At 41.4% G+C, this 24724-nt stretch overlaps 1 protein-coding gene across 2 annotated transcripts in view; it reads left to right on the top strand.

Moving 5' to 3' along the window:
* Positions 1-24724, top strand: part of LOC119028957 (cadherin-2-like) — a 114501-nt gene that overhangs the window by 80818 nt on the left and 8959 nt on the right. For both annotated transcript variants that reach the window (XM_037115436.1, XM_037115437.1), the window contains 2 exons: positions 16478-16617; positions 22534-22695. In XM_037115436.1, the coding sequence (XP_036971331.1) occupies positions 16478-16617; positions 22534-22695 (302 nt within the window). The remainder of the gene's footprint in view (positions 1-16477; positions 16618-22533; positions 22696-24724) is intronic.

Genomic DNA, 24724 nt, shown 5'->3' with positions numbered 1-24724 from the left:
CCATTTAATGCATTGCACCAGAGTTAATCCCATAAGCCTAACATACACATACACACACGGAAATTGACAAATAGCATATTTGCCATAGCCCTTTGGAGATCACACCAGGTAAGAAATGAATTAGAATTGTATTGAATGAAACTGTTAAAACATAAAAAAGACTTACATTTCAACAGTGGAAATATAAAAATAAAAGTGAAGAAATTATGAAGACATTAGTGTTTTCGCCAGTATTTTCTGCTTACAAAACCTGAAAAAAAAATGAAAATTTAATGTGTATATAATTAATATAACATTAAAGCTGACATCAGAAGAATTCTGCATTTTGTACTTTACATCTGCAGTTGTTGTGGCCGTCCATATGGAAAACATATACTACTTGCCCTACCTTTGATCACGTAATATTGCAAATCCATTGTGCAAGGCTTCAAGCTGTGTGCTTGCGGTCAATCCAATTGACATTAAACCAGTAAGCATCCTTTGAGGAACTACTGGCAGCAAGAGATATGGTTCAGGTGTGACAGTGACTGTTTGCCAGAGTGTAAGTATCTAACCCACATTTAGATTTGTCTACCAGTAGTAAGACCGGTATGAAAAATAATAATGTATTACTCAGAATATTAATATGGTGTCAATAAGTAACATCTTCATATATCAGGATGCATGTATATTAGGGTTGCACTGAAACATCAGTCTAGGTGGCAGATAAAGTCAGGTAAACCGGGACGAGGTTCTGTGTTTGAGTACAAGACAGCTTCATGTGTAAAAATTAGCAAATCATGAGGGCCCACTCAGTCTCTGAGATGCTGCTAAGTGTATGCTGTGGATTCTTTGTAAAGAAGTGTGAGTTTTGAAGCTGAACATTGTACTCATATGTGCCAGTTGTCTTGAAAGAAAATGTAAATATAGAGACCAAAACTCATTTCTAATGAGCTTCATTGCTGCCTCCAAAGCTTTTGACCATGTTAAGCATACAAAGTTGTTTCTTAAACAGAGACAGAGAGGGTTGCTGAAATATATTGTGAGAATTCTGGCATACTGGTACACCCACCAAACTATGCAAGTTAAAAGGGGGGAATAGTGTCTCAGCCCCATTCGGGGTCAGTAATGGCATCAGACAGAGGATATATCGATGAGCTTTCCAAGGTATTGAAAGCCTGTAATACTGAGTTACGGATTGTGTGTGGATAGTATTAATATCTTTCAGGAGGCTTTTCAGCAGGGACGGGTGCCACCATTGTTTAAATTAGTCTTAATAGTTTTTAATTCCCAAGGAGAATGGAACATTTCACAGATCCATCTTGTCAGGCCTGGACTAGGAAGAGGACTCAAATGCAGAGTGGGAACAGTTAAGGCAGGCTTTTATACTGAAAATACTTTTCCATTAGTCAAAGTGACAAACGGGCTACAGAAACTTCTTCTAATTCTAGACAAACAAAAAGGTAACTTACTATGGAACAAAACATACAAAACATAATTCGGAGGCCAAAAACCCTCAAAGCAAGAAATGAATGAACAAAATCTCACTCCACAGGAGTGTTACATGTGGCCAGGTCAGTGCCCTGTGTGTGTGTGTGTGTCCTCTGTCTCCGCCCTGCTCCGCCTTCCTGAGCTCAGGTGTGGGCAATCACCTGAGCAGGTAAAAGGAGGCAGTATCAGGGCAGCTCTCGCTCTCTCTCTGATTACAGGTGTGTTGCAGGAGGCGGGAGGCTGCGTTGGCCTCACAGTCTTTTTGCTATTTTCTCCTTTGTTGCTGATTTGAGCTTGGGTTCAGTTCCCTGGCCTGTTAGAGTGCCAGGGCTTTGTTGTTTTAATTTGGGTTTGAGTTCCTGGTAGTCCTGTTTTCGTACCTCTTTGTTTACTTTCTCTTAGTAGGTTAGTAGTCATGGCTGGTCTGGGGTCTCTTCCCTCTTTTTTTCAGTTTGGCCAGGAACTCTTGCCCTTTTCTTTTGTTAAATAAAAACATTTAAAATTGACTGTGTTGAGTCGGCGTCCTTTATATGTTATTGGCCTCTTTTTGTTCGAGTCTTTGTTTGCGTTCAATTTGGGGCCGCAACATATTTGGGGGCTTGTCTGTTCCGTTATGTTGGGTCTTCTTTTGTGGAGTCCAACCAAGTGCCAGTGTTTTTTGTACAGGTTGTGCAGGCCATACCTGGGTGACTTTGTGGTGTGCCTTTGTTGTCATTCATAGTACAGTTTGGTTTCCTTGAAATCCCTGTAACTAAGCAGATGAAGAAACAATCTATTAAAAATGAAATCTTGTCTGTATTGTCTAAAAAGGGTCTTCTGCTGAGTGAAGCGAAGGTGGAGGGTGCAGGTTCAGATGTGAGTGAAGCGGTCCATCTTAAGGAGATTGAGATGCGCTGTTTAGATTTGAGAGAGAAGGAGTTAAGTAATGAGATGGAGGAGCGGAAAATGGAAGAAACAAAAAGGCAGGTTCGACTGAAAGAGCTGGAGCTGCAGCAGTCCTCCCTCCTCCAGTGGTTTTGACAACGGCAAATGCATCTGTTTTGTCCCGTCTTTTAATGATAAAGATGTTGATAAATATTTTACCTTGTTTGAACATGTTGCTAATACCTTGCAGTGGCCCGAACAGGCATGGACCTTACGTTTACAGTGCATGCTCACAGGTAAAGCTCAGGATGCCTATGCGTCTTTGTCATCAGAGCTGAGTCTGGATTATGAGCACGTTAAAAAGGCGGTGCTGAGGGCATATGAGTTGGTGCCCAAGGCATATCGTCAGAGGTTCCGACATTTTAAAAAGTCGGATGACCAGACACGGAATTTGGCCATGAGAAACAAGTTTTGTTTGATCACTGGTGTTGTTCTCTGCAGGTTTCAGATTTTGATAAATTGCGTGATTTGGTGCTTGTGGAAGACGTTAAAATTGTGACACACAGCAATGACCGTAAAGTACTGAATGTTGCTGAGGCTGCCGTGCTTGCAGACGAGTATGTTTTGATGCATGGAGACAGTTATGATAGGCTGCAGTCTCCCCTGGGGCCCAGTTTCTCTGCACCCAGGTCCCCTGTGTTACAGAAGTTGAGTGGGGATGGGGGCATGACGTCAGGGGGAAGAGAGGGTGTGGGGGTTAAGGAGAGTGACATGTTTTTTTTTTTTTGTAAGAAGCGTGGTCATACTGTTGACTGCTGTTTTGCTTTGAACAAAAAATGCAGTTTTCTTAAAGCTGTAACTCTGTTAAAAACCGAACGCTCACTGTGTCAGTTTCCTAGCAGTTCCAGTTCTTCTCTCTCCCCTCCTGAACAGTCTCTTCATGATAAACCTGATGTGTTTTTGCCTTTCATTATGAAGGGTTCAGTCTCGCTGACTGCTAATGGACCGAAAGTTCCTGTTGTTAGACTGAGGGACAGTACAGCTTCTCAGTCTGTTATTCTAAAAGGAGTGTTGCCTCTGTCTTAGACATCTTCAACTGAGGCAGCTGCGCTAGATTGTGGGTTTGATATGCAGGTTGTGGGGGTTCTGTTGCACACCGTTTACCTGGACTCTGAGTTAGTAACGGGGCTTGTTGTTGTCGGGGCCAGTGATGAGTTTCCTGTGAGAGGGGTGTCTTTCATCCTGGGGAACAATTTGGCGAGTGGGAAGGTCCTGCTTAATCCTGAAGTGACAGCTGTGCTTCGGTCTGAGTGTCCAGATGACTCGGTTGAAAAGTTTCCAGGGGTGTTTTCCATCTGTGATATTACCCGCGCTATGGCAGAGAAGCAATGTCAATCACTGTCTGGGTCTGGTGATGGGGAAGTGGAGTATGGTGATAGTTTTATGGCTGACGGCGATTCATCTGTTCGGCCTGCCTTTTCCTCCCCAGGCCCGGCTTCTCCCCGGCCTCCGTCTCCCCCTTCTCCAGTGGAGGAGTCGGTAAGTAAACTTTCTATGTCATATGAACAGCTTATTGTTGAGCAGCAGCGTGATCCCACGCTGATTTCTCTTTGTGGGGGTGTGGGTTGTGGTGACGATGATGGGGGTGGGTCTCCCAGTTACTTTTTGAAGGAGGACGTGCTGATGCGTAAGTGGACGCCGCTAGATATTGATCCACAAGATGACTGAGGGGTTGTGAAGCAAGTTGAAGCCCACAGTGGTTCCGCCACTGTCGGACCTGTCATGTGTGTCAGCTGTCCGGTAAGCCAAATCAGCTGATTCACCTGTTTCTGCTTTAGGGGTGGAACAATGTCCTGGCCAACATGTTGTTGCACTGTTAGGCTTGTGAATATGTTTTTTTTTTCTTCCCCTCTTTGTTTTCCTCACGTTTGCTCCCTCGGTATTCACAAGCACAGAGTGGGGGTGTTACATGTGGCCAGGTCAGTGCCCTGTGTGTGTGTGTGTGTGTCCTCTGTCTCCGCCCTGCTCCACCTTCCTGAGCTCAGGTGTGGGCAATCACCTGAGCAGGTAAAAGGAGGCAGTATCAGGGCAGCTCTCGCTCTCTCTCTGATTACATGTGTGTTGCAGGAGGAGGGAGGCTCCGCTGGCCTTATAGTCTTGTTGCTGATTTGAGCTTGGGTTCAGTTCCCTGGCCTGTTAGAGTGCCAGGGCTTTGTTGTTTTAATTTGGGTTTGAGTTCCTGGTAGTCCTGTTTTCGTATCTTTTTGTTTACGCAGACTATAAGACACATGAGGGTAATGGGGAACAGGTGGACACAATCAGGAATCAGGGGAGACAATCAGACCGGTGACACATGAGGAAGGGCAAGTGACCTGAAACAAGATAAGAGTTACTTTTCAAAATAAAACAGGAAGTCACAAGACTAAAAAACCCAGAACAAGACACCCCTCTCCACGGTGTTACACATCTATTTTTAGACCCATTAGACTGCTCAGTTTGGATTTCAAAATACTGACAAAGGGGCTAAAGATATGCCAATAGCTACCATGTCCTTAGACAGAAAAAATGCCTTTCATTAGGTTGAATAGGTTTTCTTTTCTCCACCTTATCACAGTTAACGTTTGGTCCATACTTTTGTAAGTGGGTTAAGATGTCATATTATTGATATTGTTATTTCACAATTTTTTGGCCTCCTAGAGGGAGCCGTCAATGATGCAATCTAATCCTGTTATTTATGTTGTATATTTTTCCTAAAAGTTTGTTGTTTGTAACATGATGGGAGTTGGGGGCAGTGGCCAGGACCACAAACTAATGCTTTACACAAATGATATGTTAGCTGTGGTGACTGACCAACTTACTTCATTAGTACATTTGATATTCACCATTTAGTCCTATTCTGAATTCTCAGGCTGCACTCTTAGTTGGAATAAGTCTGATGCTAAGCCACTATCTGCCCCATGCTACTCACATATGATGGACTGAGAGTATGAAATATTTGGGACTGAGACTCGGTCAGGATCTGGGAGAGCTGCCCCTACTGAACAAAAAAATTAAAACGACTTTGGAGGAGTATACTGGGGAAAGGTCAGTGTCATTAAAATGATTGTAGCCCCTCAAGACAGTTATTTGTTGATGTTGTTGCCAATCACAATACCACCTGTCATGTTCAATAGGTATCATAGTATAGTTAAACTATGAGAAGGGAAGTAAGCCCAGATTAAATTTAGCAAATATTGCGACTTTAAGAAGAAAGGGGGATTTTGGCTTACCAGACCCAAGATCACATTGTCAATCACCAAAGCTGAGACCAGGTTAGGTAGACATTGAGACAAAATTATGTTTGTTGTGGAATTTTGGCTCACTTGACCGTTCAGGAGAGATGAAGAAGACTCAGAGACACTGATGGCTTAGATTGAGATAGTTTATAAAACAAGATCTTGGAGGAGCAACATAACATCACGTCTGTCTACACAGAGTGCTGCCATGACAAACCTAACCAGTCTTCCCCAAGTGTGCAAATTATATCTTACAGCTTCAGGAGGAAGTGCTTCCATATATGGTTATCTGTTCAATAACATAGCAAGGGGGGTGACGCAGAATATCTCCCCTTTGACCAGAGGACTAAGAGGTAAAACAGGTCAGAGATACTTAGTCTGTAAACACAGATATATTGAAGGCCTCCTTACGAGGTTCACACAAACAGTTAGCTTAGCCTTGACGTAAGACGTTTATTTGGGACCAGGCGGCAATTTGGGACAGGCGTTTAATTCCTTCCTCTCAAAAATCCGAGATGAAAATGTCACAAACTTCGCCAGCTTCTCCTTCTGGGCAATAGTTGTACGTCCTCTGCAAGTGAAGTTGTTGCAGCGGAGGAAATTATTCAGCCGACCAGCACTCACAGCAAACTCCTCATCTCTGCTGTCACTCATGGTGGCGCACATTTGTTTCTCCATGGCCCTGATCATTTTACGGGACACTCTCTCGTGGTGTGCCTGTTTGCTCATAAGCCAACCCTGCATGTTTATCTCAAGCTCCTCACTAGCCTTCTTCCTCCCTCCACCAGGCAGCCTGGCCCTGTTGCTGTCCTCCTCGGACAGACGCTGAAGCTCAGTTTGATTTTTTTCGCCAATGTCTCACTCTTGGTCAACAGAGACACGTCTAGCGGCTGCTTCTCCCGAATTTTCCGCTGCACATAATTTCATGTCAGGGTTCTCCCCAGACAATGGAACGGTGGCGCAGCACCGCTATACTGCTAGCTCAGCACCACTATAGCTATTTTCAATATTAGCTGCTTTGTAGCGGGTGAGGGTGATGAGCGTGCGTCCATCCGTCTGCCCCCCCGGTCCGATGATTGCGACACCCCCCCCCCCGGTACGACAATAGCGATAGCAGGTGAGGGTGACAAGCGTTTTTTTTATCCGACGGCCGATAAGAGATCAATTTAAAACTGGGTTATTTTGGCTGTGATGCAGCTGAGCCTCTCTGTCTGCTGCCCCTACTCTGTCTCCAGCATTGTCCCACCCACAGCACCGTCTGATTGGTTACAGGCAGAGCGGGTAACAGAAGTGAAAGCTGTGCATGCACAGTGCCCACACACACAGTGGAGAGGAGAAAAAGTTTAGTCACCACGTAAAACTGGATTCATAGCCCGGTATTTTTCCTAGGGGCTTGGTTCCGAAGGTAAGCTAAGGCAGCAGACTCTCCCGAAACTGTAATAAACATCCCAGTCCTCTACAACTCACAGCTACTAGTAACATTACTGTGAGCCCGTTAACGTTATATAAACATAAGCGGCAGCTCTGCTCGCTCGCAGTCCCTCCAGACGAGCCTGTTAATCACTCGCTAATATCAATATGGAAATAGTCCGTGTGTGTGAGTAAGAGAGTAAAAACCTAATAAACTCAATTCAGTCCAGTTTTATTGCAGGGAAGCACGTTGAGGTGAAGGCTCACATGAGCCACATGAGAAGCTGCAGAAACTGACAGCAAAGCACCGTCTGAGAGAAACTGTAGGGCAATAATGGCTGTTTAACTACCAAGTTATTTTAATTGTAATTTTCTGTGTTGACTGAGAGATTCCATGCAGCAGAAAATGATATATTGTCATGTTGTGTGTCCTGAAGCTGTCTTTGACAGTTTCTTGTAGAGAGGAGCAGAATATTGCTGTTCAAGACTTTAGACATCATGCAACTGCATCATAAAGCCTACATGAACTGCATGATGTTCAGGGATGAATAGTCTCTATCGTTATTGTACTATTTTTTTCAGCTATAGTTACATTCACCATTAGTAATGTAGCAGGCTAGTTTTGAATGACAGTGTCCCTGCTATCACATGTTGGTAAAATAAAACATTTACATAATAAAATCAACTACAGGCTTCCCAAATGCTGGAGTAAATTAAGCATGATGAGTTGAGCATATGTCAGCATGTGGCCCCACTTTTAAGTCTCTCTCTTTTTTTCAAACCCTTATTGCGGATGGATAGACTTAAATCTATGTGGAAAAACACTCAAAGTTAAGTCTTGGAGTTTGTATTATTCAAAGTGTTGACGCCAACATTTTCCCTTTTACTGCAAATGAATATCGGCTCCAAATATCAGTTATCGGCCTCCTTGACTGCTAATTATCGGTATCGGCCCTGAAAAAACCATATCTATCTCTATACAGAAACTGTGATATATTAAAAAAACAAATCATAGACCCCATTTAAAAGAATCATATAAAACACTGCATTGACACTGATTAATACAATATGTCAACACATCGTAATCATCTAGGTTTCTGAAGGCGTATTATTCAATTTATCAGACTAAAATAGATGCAGGGATGCAGACTTGCTTCTCTCCAAGAGGTTATTAGCACGATCATAAGGCAGCATGATGTTGTCTTCTGCTGCAAATCCCTGTGTTCCTCTGTTATTTTTTCTAATATTTGTAACTGAGAATCTCGCCGGTAATAGGGCATAGTTTACACGCGTGAACAGCTGATTGCGCTGTCTAAGCCTGTGCTGCTGCCCAGAGACAGACCTGAGGTCCCGCAGGAATTACGGAGGAGACGTCGGGGCTGCAGGTCTGGAGCCATACAGAGGGAGAGAAGGAGAAGACATAAGTCAGCGGTCCCGGCGATTATAATGGGAAACGTGAGGGCTCTGGGAAATAAAACGGACGAACTTGCAGCGTTGGTGAAGACCCAGAGACAACAGCGTGGAGGTTCCTGGCTACAGTTTGGTACGGGGGAGACAGAGACTGTTTAAAAAGTCGGAAGAAGAAGGGTGGCGGGCTTGCACTTAATGTGAGTGAGAGGTGGTGCAATCCCGGACATGTCAACGTGAAGGCATGGCTCTGTACCCCGGACATTGAACTGCTGGCTGTGGGAATGCACCTGTATTATTTACCGAGGGAATTCACGGCTACCATTGTTATCGCTGTTTACATCCCCCCTGTCAGCTGATGCAGCGGTGGCCTGTGAAGTCATCAGCTCCGCTGCTGCAAAACTACAAGCACCCAGATGCATTCATGTTTATTACAGGTGATTTTAATCATGCCTCACTGGACAAAACTTTAAATAACTTCCACCAATATGTTGACTGCCCCACAAGAGACAATAAAATTACTGGATTGAATACGAGAGCCCTCGTACACACAGTGAGACTTGTCTGTTTTCTCATTCTGTGTCTCCTGACCTTGGTCACCTTGCTCTGCCTCAAGTCTGATCAGCAGTGGCGGAAGTGTTCAAAATGTGTAGCACTGAATGTGGAACATGTACAAAACAGTCACTGGCCAGTACAATAGGAGCAGTTTTATCTAGCATGATTGCAACAGCAGCCACTTTTCTCCCTCACATAGATTTCGATTTTACTCTCTCAGGAGACAACAGTCGCTGACCGTCTCTCAACACATAACCCAGATAGGTGACCTCAGGATGACAATACTGCAGTTTCTGTAAAGAAGCCTTGCAGCCACACTCAGTCAGTCTTTTCAGCAACAAAACAGAGTCAGTGTGGCAGGCCTCTTTTGATGGAGACGCAATTAATAAATCATCAGTGTATTGCAACAGAGTACTTCCACCAGAGAAGATCAAATCCTGCAGATCACATCTCGCCACTGCAGCCTATACTGTCAGACTTTCAACATAACTCTGTGGCAAGCAGTTCCAGATCAGCTGCCGACCTTTAAATATGAATGCAAACAGATACTGGCTATCTGGATGCAACGGGATTGAAAAGAAGGCTGAACATAAATCAATGACTGCGTAGTACTTTAAATCTGGGGGCAATGATGCAAGGATGAAATTGATATCAGGCACAATTGGAGCTGTGAACTACAGTGTTATTTATAGATCACAAATCTTGTACAAACCTCCACTCGTCAGGTCAGTTTGGTTTTGGAATGGGTAAAATCGGAGTGTTGCACAGATTTTGTCTCTCTATCAATACACCCTGATTCAATAGGGAGTGAACTACACCCTCAATTCCTGCAATTGATCTGTATGGCAAATGGTATTGTCTGACCATTGGCAATTTAGCATTAGCTTTGAGTGTCATGTTATGAGGCAAAGCAGATGTCACAAATCTCACATGGTTCTTGTGTTTGGCCCACAAAGCACTGGGTACCTCAGGAAGTTCTGTCTGGGGTCCAAACTGAGATAAAAGGGGGGTAGGTGGAGGGAAACAAATTTGCTCCATGGAAGAGTATGTTAGTTTTAACATAAACAGTCCATTTCTCAAGGCTGTTACTGTGTGTGTTCTGTCCGTGGCGCTCTGTATCAAAGAATGGCATTTTATCACCATCTCACTGACTTGTTTTGGTTCAAAACCTGCAGTTACGGCAACGATGACATGTGGTTGGATTTTAGAATCCTGGATTAATGTTTGTTGGTTTTCAGACAATTAGACAGACAACCTACACCCTGAGAGACCCATCAATAGAAATTGCTCACTGATCAAGTTATCTTGTGTATTTAGATATGGGTGACATACATTTTTGTATTCTTCAGTAGAATTAACTGCAGCAACATCCTGGCCAGACTGCAAACACTGATTTCCCTTTCTTCCTCCATGAGAGCTGTGACTTCAATATACAAATCATCATTTCTATGCTTGGTCCCTGGCTTTTTCATCCTCTATTTCTCTTTTGTTTAACACTTTTGGACAAAGGCTTGGTATGTACAAATGAGTTATGTGTTCTGGGAGAGGTACTTCAATTGCAAAGAACATTGCTTTCGTGAAAGCCTCTGTATCTTTAGGATGGGACTGCTGAATCTTTTCAAAAACAGCCTTTCCCACATCCAGCCTTTTCTCCAATCTGTGTAAATGTTGAGATGCCATGTAGCCAAAACTTTCTTCAATCATGCATTTCAGATCAGCCAACAACCAATCACACTTTTTTTCATCATCTTTTTCTTGCTCTACATCAGCAAATTCAGACCATTCTCTCACACATTTAGCCATATAGTTGTAATCCCATGTGGGATTACCAACCTGTGGGTTCACATTCATATGGAGCAACTCAATTTTATCAGGTTCAGATGATGCATCGTACGGCCACACATGCTTTGTCAAATCTCTCATAATACGGTGAATGGATACACACACTCCCATCATTTTTCTCTGCCAAACTTTCCTGCAGTCAGGCTCACAGGAAACATGGCACCATATTCAGTTTTGGGCTGAGCTGAACTCAAATCATGTTTTCTGAATTTAGCAGCCTCTCTCAAACAATCTTTGTAATATTTGTCTTAATCGTTTGCTTTTTTCTGTAGTTTGTTATTCAATTTTGGAGCCAATTTTTGCTTATTCTTTACTGTTTTGGACTGATGAATAATGAGCACCCATTCAGTATGTTTACGTACACATCTTAGTCGGATTACAGCCATAGTTTGATGCACAATGGCTCTCTTGCTTGTGGTTATTTCGGAGGAATGATGCCGCTGCCGCCATCCTTCTACTTAAGGCTCACAACCCCGAGAAAAAAATCTCAAGCCTGCGCAGAACGCAAAGCTCAGAGTCGATCTGATGGAACGTGTACATGCAAGAGAAATGCGACTATCAATCAATCAATCAATAATCTAGGTGTTTTAATCTGACTATGAGAAATCCGATCCGGTCCGATTTTAGTCAGACTAAGGTGTATACATGCATCTTAAAAATCTGATCATAGTTGAACTAACCTAGTGAGTGTCATGTAAATGCGCTGAGTGTCACAGCTTAGTCAAAACACTTTATATCACATAAGCATTACAACAAGTACAGTAAAACCAGCAGCTCAAAACACATTTTAAGCATTTGACAAACAAACAAGTAATAAACATGCATTTTATTTAAAGGTGCATTGCATTTTTTTTTTTATAGCACTCAAGGATGCTGCACATAACAACAAGTATGGACCAAGATACACCACATGCTGTTGTCACATTAGATTAGATTCGATTAGATTAGATTCGATTCGATTCGATTCGATTCGATTCGATTCGATTCGATTCAAATTATTATGTACGCATGCATTGTTGTGGCACAATCCTGCCATCTGTTTTGGGCAAACACCATATTATGGAAACAGTGGCACACAAGTGGCATAAACAATAAAGGACACGTATACAGATGGTAATTTGATAGCTAATGGTGATTTGACCCATACATTCAATCTTAACAGCAAGCAAACAAATATTTTTGGTGGGGAGGAGCTGCTGCTCAGGGGCTGCTACAGTGTGGGTGACTAAAGTCAGACCTGAGAAATAAATATCAGATTATGTTCTGATGTGTAGCTGTTTACTGACGGGAGAAGAGCTCAGATTACTTTAGAACTTTTAGAACTCAGGATTAAAAAGAGGATTTGTCTTCACCTCCAATTATTGAGCAGCCTGAAGCAATCATCCACAGAGGAGACCTAGTCAGTGTTTATGCCATGTTAATATAATGTTGCCTGCTGAATGGAACTGGATAAGAAAGGTAGCCTACTTTAATTCATTTAGACATAATAGAGAGGAGAGGGGAAAACGTCTCTTGTGAGTGCCAGATAGTGATATTTGAACTGAATTCAAACAAATGGACACACAAACTCTCTCATTGTGTAGTGAAGTAATCTGGCTTTTCGCGGTGAATAAACACAAATGAGAAAGAACAAATTATATAATTTAAACAGTCACCAAAGCTGATGGAAATCAATCTGACGTCACAAATGTGCACAGATGTCGTTACATTCATTTCAATCTTGCATGAAAACGGGTGCAGATCTGAGTGCAGAATTCAACTTATGACAGGACACACGTGTGATTTATGAAACGTTTGTATCTGACCAATCTCAGTGTACGAATTATCGGGTCTTGATAAATGCGGCGGCTGATTTCGATCGTCATTAACATGTTATGCCCTTAAATAGCGGCACTAGTGATCACCGTTGGTTACGGAATAATCTGGCACCGAGTAGTGGGGAGACCGGGGTATGTAGACTGCAGGTGATGAGATGATGGAAGGCAGGTGCGCTACTCCGCTGTTGTCTCCACGCCCTTGGCCACACCCATGAGGAGAGGGCAGGTGAGGAAATAGAGGAATACGAAAAGAAAAAGAAACAAAACACAGCAAAACAGAACCCTGTCCAGCAGCACCATGACAAAAGGAGCTCATAAAAACGCTGTGGAAGAGGATAATGGAGACAGTCAACAACGCTGCTGTAGAGGAATGGACTCAGGCTGAGGTTTGAATACAGTTCTCAATAACTTAACCTATGCCTAACGATTTAAATGAATCTTTTATTCATTCGCAGCCTAAAAACTTATGCCTGCTAGTCGATCAAGGCAATTCTTTACATTTAGGTCAAGAAAAAGTGGTCGGATTTAAAGCTGGCCACCAAAAAGCATGTTGCTGCACTTGGCACAGCATCAGGCAGACTGGAGGAGGCCAACCAGACTCCAGCCTGATCCTGACGGGGACAGAAATGTCATTACGGATATCCACAATATATATACAGATGTCCACAATTGCATTTTTACTAGTCATAATACAGATTGTGGATATCCGTAATGCCATTTTTACTAGTCACAGTGTATTTTTGGATATTCAAAAGTACATAGTTATGCATTTTGGATATCTGATATGAAAATTATGACTAGTAAAAATTGGATTGAAGATATCCGAAGTGGGAGTTTTTCCTAGTAAGAATTCAATTGCAGATATCCAGAATGTTCATTCTAGATATCCAGAATGTAATTGTGGATATCTGAAATTGAAAGCCCAATACACATGAATGGCAAAAGTGACGTCATTTGTCCTAGGAAGAACGTCATTGTGGATATTTGAAATGTTATTTTTGACTAGGAAGAAGTGAATTAAAGATATCGGCAATACATATCCAGTCTAACTATCAAATGTTAAAACGGCCACTTATACTTTTTAAGGATTTTTAGATATCTTAAATTTAGTTTTGACTAGTACAATCAAAGTTGTAGACATCTTGAACATTTCTACTAGTAAGAATATTATTGCGGACATCTTTAATTACCATTCTGACTAGTGAGAATACAATTTTGACTAGGAGAAATGCTATTATGGCTATCTAAAATGCAATCAGAGATAGGAGTGTGGAGGAGGGCTGAGAGATTTCATTGGATTAGCCCAGTGTCCTTCAAGAAAATCAACCAATGGGCAATCATGGCACTCGAGGCAATAAATAACACATTAAAAGAAATTAATGAAACAATTTTAAAAAAGCCTTAGTAAAATGTTTAAATGACTAAATGTTGTCCATTGTCTGTGTTTAGTATGCCTTTAAACAATCTCACCTAGAATACTTAACATTATTGATTAAATACTGCAGAGCATTTGCAAGAATTTAAGGTATACTTCACGTTTTAAAAGCGATGAATGAGGTCCTGTCTCCTCCGTATAGCCCCCGGTGGAGGCTGTGCTGGCCACGGTTCCATGGGCATTGGCTCATCTGGCTGAACACATCAAAGGGCACTCCATTCACTAATGCAATGTTGTGCAAAAGTGAACAGGCCAAAATGATATCGCACACTTTCTCTGGGGTTTACAGCAGCGTTTCCCCCCTGCTGGTCCGAGACAGAGCCACCTGCCCTTCAGCAACCCAAAGCAGCGCTCCGTGTGTGTGCGCACTATGCGCTCCTGCTCTGTAGCAGGGTTAGTAGGTATTCCCTTAATTAGTTGTCATGTTCGGCTTGATAGCCTATCATATTGTTTTATTTTACACAAAAGTGGTATCATTGTTTTTGAATTTGTTTCAAGAATCTGTTTTGATATGTTCTAAATATGTGACTGCTTATGCTTACCGACAGCTGAGGTTTGTTTAATAATTATTTTCAGCAGTGGCATGCACAGACATTTTGGGGGGCAGGTGCTCAGTGAAAAATAAGAGCACTTTATGCGGCATGTAGAAGGGACGGCTGCCTTATTATAGCATAGTTAGATTTAAAAAAAAAAAAAAAAAAAACAATACAGGCACATGTTGAATGTAATTGCATATTTATTTATGTCAATATCTTATAAATTAAGTTACAAGCTACAATGATAGACTGCCTGTTTGTCATTTAGCAAATAAATCACTGCAAGTGTTAATTATTTAGCCTAATGTAAACCTACACAATAATCTACTAAATATTCATCTTAAGTATACTGATAGATTCACATGCTATAGTGACAAACTCTACCGGTGGTCATCATCATGTCATATCTATTACTGATTTTGAGTGGCATCTAGCTTGTTAGGCAGGTGAGCAGTCGGCTAGTTTATGCCCAGCTGTGTGGCGTTGAGACGGGCTACTTCACAACAGAGACAAATAAATACAAGTGATAGCTTGGCAACTGAGGCTTAAGGGGCAAACAACACACTCGTCTCGGTTCATTTATGTGTTACCTGGCTGGTGGGCAGGGGAGGAGGTGTGTTTGGGCTGCAGCTGTGCACTGTCTGCTGCTACAACGCGCCTCCGTTTGTGTCCGCTCTGTGCGGTCACGTTGACAAAGGTGTGTGTGGGTGGTGGAGGGAATATTAATTGGTTCATTATTATCACACGCTTTTAATCGACGAGCGCTTATAGATGATCATGTCAGCATGGGCCACACACACACACACACACACACACATAAAAACCTTTCAAAAGGGCACTTGCTTGGTCCAACTAGTGTCTACCTGTGCACCGCAAACCACAGACTCAGATTTGTGAGCTCAGACCTGACGTGAGATCTGATTGTGGCTTCCGCTCACGTCCAAACTGAAAAATACCAAAGTCTGCGTGGAAATGGTCGAACGCGCGGTTTTCTGCCGTAAGTTCGTTTGATAAATGAGGGCCCATAGTCTTGTTCATAGACTTCCCCATCCCGGAAGTACCAACGGTGACCTGATGAAACACCTCGAGTAAACTTGACGATTTCTCTGTGTTTGTTGGGCTCTGGCATTCATCTGGATGCACTAGCCACCCAAGCACCATGTCGACCATGCACCTAGTCAACCAAAACAAAGTTTTTCAGCAGAACATTGCAGTGAAATGAGATGTTATTCACTTGATCACTGGTTATAATGTTGTGTCTGATCAGTGTAATATTACAAAGTAAATTGATATGTATAAGGGCATTTTAGCTTTTAATGTAGTCAGATAATGTGGTGGCTGCACTGCAATGAAATTTGTTAATGACTATCAATTACCCAGATGATGATTCTGACTTTTTTCTTCTGACCCCGACAGTTCCTCAGTTTTGCTACTTTAGCCAGATAATCCACTTTTGCATTATCTCCAAATATAACTGTGTATTTTTGGTCTTCTTACAAGCATCCCTTTTAATGACACTGGTAGGACAAGATAATTGCTTGTCAATTGCAAAAATATTTATTATGATTCTGCGGGTGGTAGTTAGTGTCACTTTCACAACCAACCTGCATGCAAGTATTGCATCACAAAGGAGTGAAATCCAAAATATTTGCCAAGTATATTTAAGGTCCCAATTATGGACTGTTCTCTAGTGCCATCCCAAAGGCACTTATTTCTGCTGTAAAAAATGGCAAGGATGAGGTGTACTAAACATTTTCGGCTTTCTTTCTGTAGAAAGGTTGGTTTTGTTTGTTGTTGTTTTTTTAACTGAATTGTCCCTTATGTTAAATAGTGTCCTTATCATCTGTTGTCACACTTGTCCCACAGTGCTGGTGCTGCTGTTTATCATGTGGATGAAGAGAAGGGATAAAGAGCGTCAGGCCAAGCAGCTCCTCATTGACCCAGAGGACGATGTCCGAGACAACATCCTCAAATATGACGAGGAGGGAGGTGGAGAGGAGGACCAGGTTAAAACACGCACGCTCACACGCACACACACACACACACACACACACACACACACACACACACACACACACACACACACACACACACACACACACACACACACAAGGAGTAAACGCTGATCAGAGATGGCTGAAGCTCAGGACATAGAGTGGGTTGTCCAGTAACCAGAAGATTGCTGGTTTCCATTTGTTGACTACCCTGGCTGCATGTCAGTGAGTAAGATACTGAAGCCCAAGTGAATCCTGATGAGCAGTTGGCACCTTGCAGGGCAGTGTATGAATATGTGTGTGAATGGGTGAATGTGACATTGTAAACTACTTCCATCAGTAGACTGGAAAAGCACAATCTAAATCCATTTACTCTTATTCAGTCTGTTATTTCTGATGGCTAAACTGACTACAGGTTAGTGTTACATTACCTGTGATTGGTTGCTTTGATTCTGTGTTCACCTTATAACGGTTATGACAGAAGAGCATGCATGAACAGCATGTATATACACTAACACTGGGCTCATTCTTTAACACGCAAAGACTCCCACTCCCATGCACTCATGCACACACAGAATTCCAGAAATAAACCATAAAAGACACACTCTGGCTCTCTACAGTTTTCAATCATCTGTCTTCCAGCTAAGATTAAGCATAATACAAAAGCCTCAAAACAGGATTAATTGCTTTCTGTTGGAGAACAATTTCCTATGGCCCTCCTCACAACTGGTCTGCTGGTGCCAAGCTCAAGCTGTCCTACACTTCTGCTGGGAAAAATTCTCAACCCTCATTTACCCAGCTCACTAGTGTGTGTGTGTGTGTGAGTGTGTGTGTGGGTGTTTTTTTTTGTTTTGTTTTGTTTTGTTTTTTTGTTTTTTTTTTACAGCAGCTTATTACAGAGTCTGTGAAAGGAAGTGAGTTCACACTGTATCTGTTCAAACATATACACACCTCAGGTAATGTATAGGGAGATCATCTGCCATAAAGCACCAGAATATTTTACTGTCTGCTCGCTGTTTCCTGACTCATGAAACAAACAAATATTTTCTACCAATTCCTTTCTCTGACTTCAGTATGTGCCAGGTCTGCACAGGTCTTAGTGCCCATTAGTGTCCTGTTTGGTCGATAATTATTTTTCAGCAGGTCATGGTTTTTACTTAGAACATTAACATTTACAAGAGAGATGGAAACAAACTTATGTACAAACACTGATGACAAACTGGGAAAGTATAAAAATACTGTGAAATTTTCAGATGGGCAAATAATTTGACTGATAATATTCTCATCAGCCTCAGCCGTACTCATTGTATAAAGTTGATTAGCAGCCTTATTAAAATGGTGAGCATGATAGACATTGAACCTGCATGTTAGCAGTGTTACTGTGTTGTGAGCATTTTGTCAGGCTGGTGTTAGCATTGAGCTCCGCTGTGCCCAAAGGCCTTGACACACCAGGCCAACAGTGAATCAGTGGTGGAGCTGGAGATAAAATATGATAGAATATCCAGCAAAGAGAATCAGCGAACAGAAGAGAAACCAACAAGGAAGGGGAAAGCCCCTTTAAACTTGACGCTGTGGTACTGATGTGATTTCACCCATATAGTGCAGTTTATTTTGTCTCTGCTTCATCGCTTCACATTTTGTCTGACATACTGTTGATTAGACCTGGCCATAATAGTGGGAGTGGGGTCAAACAAACGCTGCCTCATCACAATGGTTTGTACATCACAGTTGTGTATCTTGCGGCTGTGTACTGTGTCTTACAGAGATTTTAGCTGAGGCTCACCTTACATTACCATGTTTCTCCCTCAAGAACAGTAACTGTTATCAATGATAGTGATATGGTTGAGACGACAAGAGTCTAATGAGCTCTTTGTGTGTTTATTGTTGAAAATGTGTCTTGTGAAGCAGTTAAGAAAAGTGGATGTGTTTTGCCTGCCTCCAGATATTTTCCCTCTCTGTTTAATTGGAATCAATACGGCAGTTGGTCGGCGCTCCTGTCATTTAAACTAATCCAAATGTATTTGTCCAATTGCTTCCAGTGGCAAATTGTTGCACAAACTCATCATCATCATTGTCATCATCATCATCATCATTGTCATCATTGTCATCATCATTTCGCTGTTTGAGTGAACATTGTGAGAATGGGAGCAATTTGAAGACAAGGTTTCTAGAATGTTCAACAGATCTTCCCCAGATGAGTCCTCCACTCCAGATGTCAGCATTCTGCCCCATACACACAATACATAAAGGATTCAACTATGATGTATAATATACTATATACTATAAGCTTTGGCCCTGCGATGATCTGGCGACTTGTCCAGGGAGCACCCTGCCCTCGCCCTGAGACAAGGCTGGGATTGACTCCAGCAGCAACACCCCGCGACCCCACGGAAAGGGATAAGCTGTTACAGACAATGACATGACATGACATGACTATAAGCAATGACCCAAACTGCAATGCTGAGTTGAACTTTTGCAACTCAGCATTTTATTGCAAACCTTTTGGAAACGCATGTATATATCACCTAAATACCTACATGTCTAAAAGGTTTTCCAGAAGAAAACTTCTCATAAAACCACCCAAGCTGTCTTACAAGGCAGAATATTAAATTCCATGCACATGGATGAGTCCAAATTTAAAAAGAAAATTTAAAACAACATGCACTCAGAGCCACTTCCTATGTTTATTTATAGACTAATTCAGAGGTAATTAGTCCAACTATAGGTTAATTTTCCAAGTTTGGCTCGGACAGAAAAATCATCAGTCTTAGTGAATCTATTGAATTTCAGATGCTATGTGTAATCTCTTATTCTGAAGAAGTGAATCCTTTCCACGATCCCATCGATTTTCCACTTCTAATTAAACATGCACAGACATGACATAAGATTAAATATGTTTATTAACTAAATAAATGTGGGCTAAATGACATGAGGTAATGATTCAAACGGGTGACAAAAAACTGGGGGATGAATTATTGATTGGATAAATTTCAGACAATGGTGGATGTCAACCTACGGACCGTTAACTCAGGATTAATTTCTAACGAGACTATATGGAAGGTGTCCTTGAATTTAGGATATATATTCTTCATATAAGCCTTCACCAACACCAACTCTGATCTCATTCACGTGTGATTCTTGTCATGTGTGGAGTTTTAGACTGCTCTGTTGAACAAGAGAGGTTCAGGGATCTGGACTTCCTGAATCAGCTCCGTCCTGGCTTGGATGCAGCTGTAGTGTCTGTCACTGGATGGTGACGAGGCGGCTTCCCCGATGACGTAGCTTTATCGGCCCAGCGGGGATCCGGTCTGAGTACTCGGTCGACTTCGGGACCGCTGAAGGTGATGCCGTCTCGGGCAGAACGAGGACACTTCTCTTGCCGAGCGAAATGTCTCGCTTGAGAGCGCTGAAGGCAGTCCGGCCACGGTTGGCTGATAATTCTGCTTTCAGCTGTAGGCCGTGTTTCTTCACGGCCTCTTGAGCAGCTAAACTCCCCCAACTTGTAATGGTTAAGAGAGGGATCAGTTGGTGTAGTTGGTGATTATGGAGCTCCGAGCATATATTTGCTTGACTTCTTGCGTAAAATAACTGAGAAAGAAACGCCGGCCGGATGGACTTCCCTGTCACTGGACGCGAGAAAACAAAAATAGATTTGTTTGGCTTTGAATACGGCACGTTAACAATATAAAAGAATATAAAAAAGAAAAAGGAGAAAAAGGAAAAAACAAAACAAAACAAAACAAAACAAAAACAATATCGTCTGTGTGTTTCAAAAAGAATATTTTCAAAATAAAGGCACGTTACTTGAAGAGGAATCTTGTGGTTCAGATTTCCGGAGATCATTAAGTCCCGGAACTAAAAAAAACTAAGCAAAGCTAAAAAGAACTAAGCAAAGTATGAAACTAAATGTGAACAATAAGAAGTTAGGTGTGTTCAGGATAAAGTAAGTAAGGAGGTAGCAACAAGATGAGAGAAGGGAGGAAAAGCAGTAGAAGTGGAGAGAGCAGAAGAAGAAGAAGAAGAAGAAGAAGAAGAAAGAAGAAAGAAGTAAGAAGTAAGAAGAGGAAGTGAAGAGCAGCAGGAGGCTTGCTCTTTTAATGTTTGAGCTGAAGGCCCGACCGAGGGCGGCCCGGTCACATCACTTACTCTGGTGAAGTCACAGCTCATATTACCGACTTCTTACTTATTGAATCAACTAATGGTTTAATAAGTTTTAAAATTGCGGTTAAATATTTGCTGAAATCCACCATGGTCTCACATCAACATTTGTCACAAGAATATAACGAAACACTACCAGAGTTGCTTAATAGGCAAAAGAGAAATTATCGGCCATAATAATTCGCCAGCACAGGTACATACATCTCAGCAGCACTGATGGCTAAAGCAGATTTTGTATAGTGACAACTTGTGCTTCATAGACGAGTACTAGAGGTAAAGAAAATATGTATAACTTAAAAATAGATCACATTCAGTTAGTATTGTCCTTTGAAAGTTGTACCAAACCCTACCAGGAGGTGGCACTGTGGCTTCCACCAGGGTGACTCCACTCGTGAACTCAGCAGACTGTCTCTTCTGTAGGAAACATGTTTATTGCCATTATCACATGCTGTTCTCTTGCTAGTGGAGTGTCAAAGTGGAAAATGGGGGGGGAAAGAAGGAGTCAGGCCACTGTGGTGTAGAGGGTTGTAGGTGAGAGGTGAGATGGACACAGTCCTGCAAATCCCATGTCCTGTTGTGGGAAAGGAGACGAGGGCAGGTTCCTACAGTAACGATACAGAAAAGCAGTTATTCACGGCAATACTTTTTTTTAAATATAGGCCTCTATCAAATGGTCGAGATTTTGTTTCGTGAAAGTACTAATAAAAGTAAAATACATACAAATACCAAAAACAGTTAATCTAACTTTTTAAAGAAATAAACAGCAAAACATTTTATTTATTTATTTTAGAATGGATCCACTTTATTTCTGGTGGTATGATACTAAACATTGCTGTTCTTCTTTTCAACAGAGAAAATTTAGCAAAAAAGAAGAAAACATTGCATTTCTAACTTTTCCAATCAGTTAGAATCAGAATTAGAAATGCAATCAGGGGTGTCATCTGGCTCCGCCAAGGAAACTGTTTTTAGAACTGAGGAAGCTTCTCGGATGAGAGGCTAATAATCAACATCCACTATTTGGTCATCATTATCACTCAGATTAGCATAGGAGGGCCAGTGGAGTGTATGGCCTTGCTCCATAAAATGATCTAGCATCCATCTGTTATTTATAAAAGATAAAGAAAACAATAAACCACATAGTCCTTCAATTGCAGAAATGTTAGTATATCTTGATTTACTTTGAAAACATCTCAGAAATGTACAGAAATCATTGGTATCATATTATTTCAGTATATTTGTGATGGAATAACATTGTATCATAAAAACGTATTATATTGACATCATTGAATGATCTGAAGTTATTATTTCATAGCAAATAGTCAAGTTTAAGTAGACTAGTGTTATTTCGCTACTTTTACCATGAAGTGAGGATATCAACTGTTTGGTAGAGCAGGTTTTTAAGAAATGATTTGTCATTTATAAGACTGTTTTTGTGGTATTATAATACATAATTCTGTTCAGTAAGGACTGTATGATACTACGAAAAAGTATGCTTACCTTTCAAAATTTTTGCAAACAGAGTCCACATGTCTGGATGGATTTTCTTGGTTCAGACTAAAATGTCTTGACAACTAATTGAATGATGCATTCACATTATCATTCAGACTAAAGCTACCATGGCAAACAGTGAAAGTGAACTTATTTTGTTTTATACCTCAAAATGCAAAAATGGTTATTGAGAGCACGTTAGGATGCTGGCATTGACATACAGCATGATTTGGGATATTGTGCTATATGGCTAAAATTGACTGGTTTTGTGTCTGTCTTTAGGATTATGACCTCAGTCAGCTGCAGCAGCCTGATGCCCTGGAGTCAGACTGTGTCAAGGTGGGGATCCGACGTATGGATGAGAGGCCTCTCCATCATGACCACCAGTACCCTCTCCGTTCTGCTGCCCCTCACCCAGGAGACATAGGAGACTTCATCCATGAGGTATGACAACATACAAATAAATATGGAATCCACAAATCTTACTGTGTCACCAATTTTATGATTTAAATCTATATATCATCTTAGATGTTGGATACGGTTATGTTGTGATATGACATAAATGTTGTCTTTTCCTGGTTTTAAAGGCTGCGATACAGTAAAGTGATCAGTCATTTTCTTACCTTAGAAGACTCTCCTACTTATTCTTACACGTGCCTTTATCCACTTGGTCATTATATACACATTATTGATGATTAGTTAGCAAAAATCTCATTGTGTTAACTTTTTGCAAAAGCTTCAATAGCAATCCCTGTGAATTATTACAATAACAATTTTGAGCTTCTTGGTGAAAAATATGGTGATATTTGATATTTTGATTTTTTTTCACAAAGTACACACAAAAAATTATTCAGATTTAAAATATATTTGGTTTTCAGCTCAGTCTGATCCTTGGATGTATGCAGAATACTGTACACAAGTAGTGTCATTAATATGAGATGGTGAGTGGTTCGCAGGAGGATGCACACCAATAGCCAACACTATTTTTTTGAAGAAACAGACAGTGTAGCAAGAGGGAATGAGAGGCAGAGAAACACAGAGTGAAGTGTATGTGTTATTCTTGATTAGCTTTGCTTATGGTCAGGATTAGCTGGCTTCAGACATAGCTACAGTCTGGCTCCCTCACTGGAGGTAAATCCATTGAGGTTCGTTAATCCCACAGATTGGCTGCAGACCATCCTCAGCTCTTAAAGGGACAGTTTGAGGTAAAGGGAACTCTTTGGCTGTGTCCCATTTAGTTACTGTAAAATTGAACACAGTGAACACTTAGTATATCCACAAGTTTCTTGGGGAGGTTACTGGGGAAGTGGTTATGGGTGGTCGGCAGAACTGGCTTACCATAAGAACTGATGCACTGGCAACTCTTTCAAGGCAGTAGGGACATTGCAAAATGAGTTAGCCAGGGAAAAAAAATGCTTTCAGTGTAGTATACTATTTACTATTCTTTTAGGTGCACATATAATAGAATAGAGAAAATTATCTTATCTCATTATGTACTAACAGGAAGAAGCATAATCAGTGTAATTACCAAAAAGCTTGTAAAAAGTTTTTTTTTCCAAGAACAGAGGCCGGAAATAAAATAAATCCAATTTAGCATAAATCATACGTAAGTATTAGAAAAACATTATTAATACTATAATTTTCCTGAGAAAGACGGTCTCAAGTCCAGTACAATCTAAGTAAGAAGGCTAGCATACTATGTATTTGTACATGTTTGAACACATGTCATTGGTTTGCATCATTGCAGGTCTGATCTAAGCCTAAAAATGTTATACTGTCTCAGATGGATTAAAATGAACCTTGGAGTCAATCAGATAGGCATATTGAAGAGACTGAACTCTTTATCAAGGCTCATAATTGTTACCACATTTTGAATGCACAGCCTCCAGACAGAGGGGCATCTTCGGCATGAAGCGTAATCCCTGTCGATCAGTGTAAACATGTTGCTCTGCATGCACTAGTTGCTTCCATGTTGTATGTGTGTGCGAGTGTGTGTGTTTTGGTTGGCCTGCATAAAGACATCTGCCAAGTGGAGCTATGAATAATGAGCTGTCAGACATGGCAAGCTTTGTGTCCAGCCTGACCCAAATCCTCCTCTCTTCCACCCTGCTCAATAATCCCTCCTTCCTGCCTTCTCCTCAACACTCCCCACTGTCAGTGAAGAGGACTGAGAGGCTGGCCTGTGAATGCTTCTTCAAGCCCCACTTCTTTGGGAAAGTGAATGTTTAGATGAAAGGCCAACAATGCTCATCAGAAGTGGTTTTAGATCTTAAATTGCTTAGGTATGAAAGCATGAACATGGGTTTCTATAATACCTTCATAGGTTTACTATACAGTCACTTATTAAATATTACATGATCACTGGAGTATAATCCTGGGGTAGATCCAGTGGCTCTGTCTCCCCCATAAATTATTTTCTCAGTCTCAGTGTTGCGTGGAAAATCTCTGGTACAAACATGGCTTTGTTCATTTA

This window comes from Acanthopagrus latus, chromosome 11 (assembly GCF_904848185.1).
Source record: "Acanthopagrus latus isolate v.2019 chromosome 11, fAcaLat1.1, whole genome shotgun sequence".
NCBI lineage: Eukaryota > Metazoa > Chordata > Actinopteri > Spariformes > Sparidae > Acanthopagrus > Acanthopagrus latus.
Note: the sequence above shows the minus strand (reverse complement) of the source record. Positions and strands in the feature narration are given on the sequence as shown.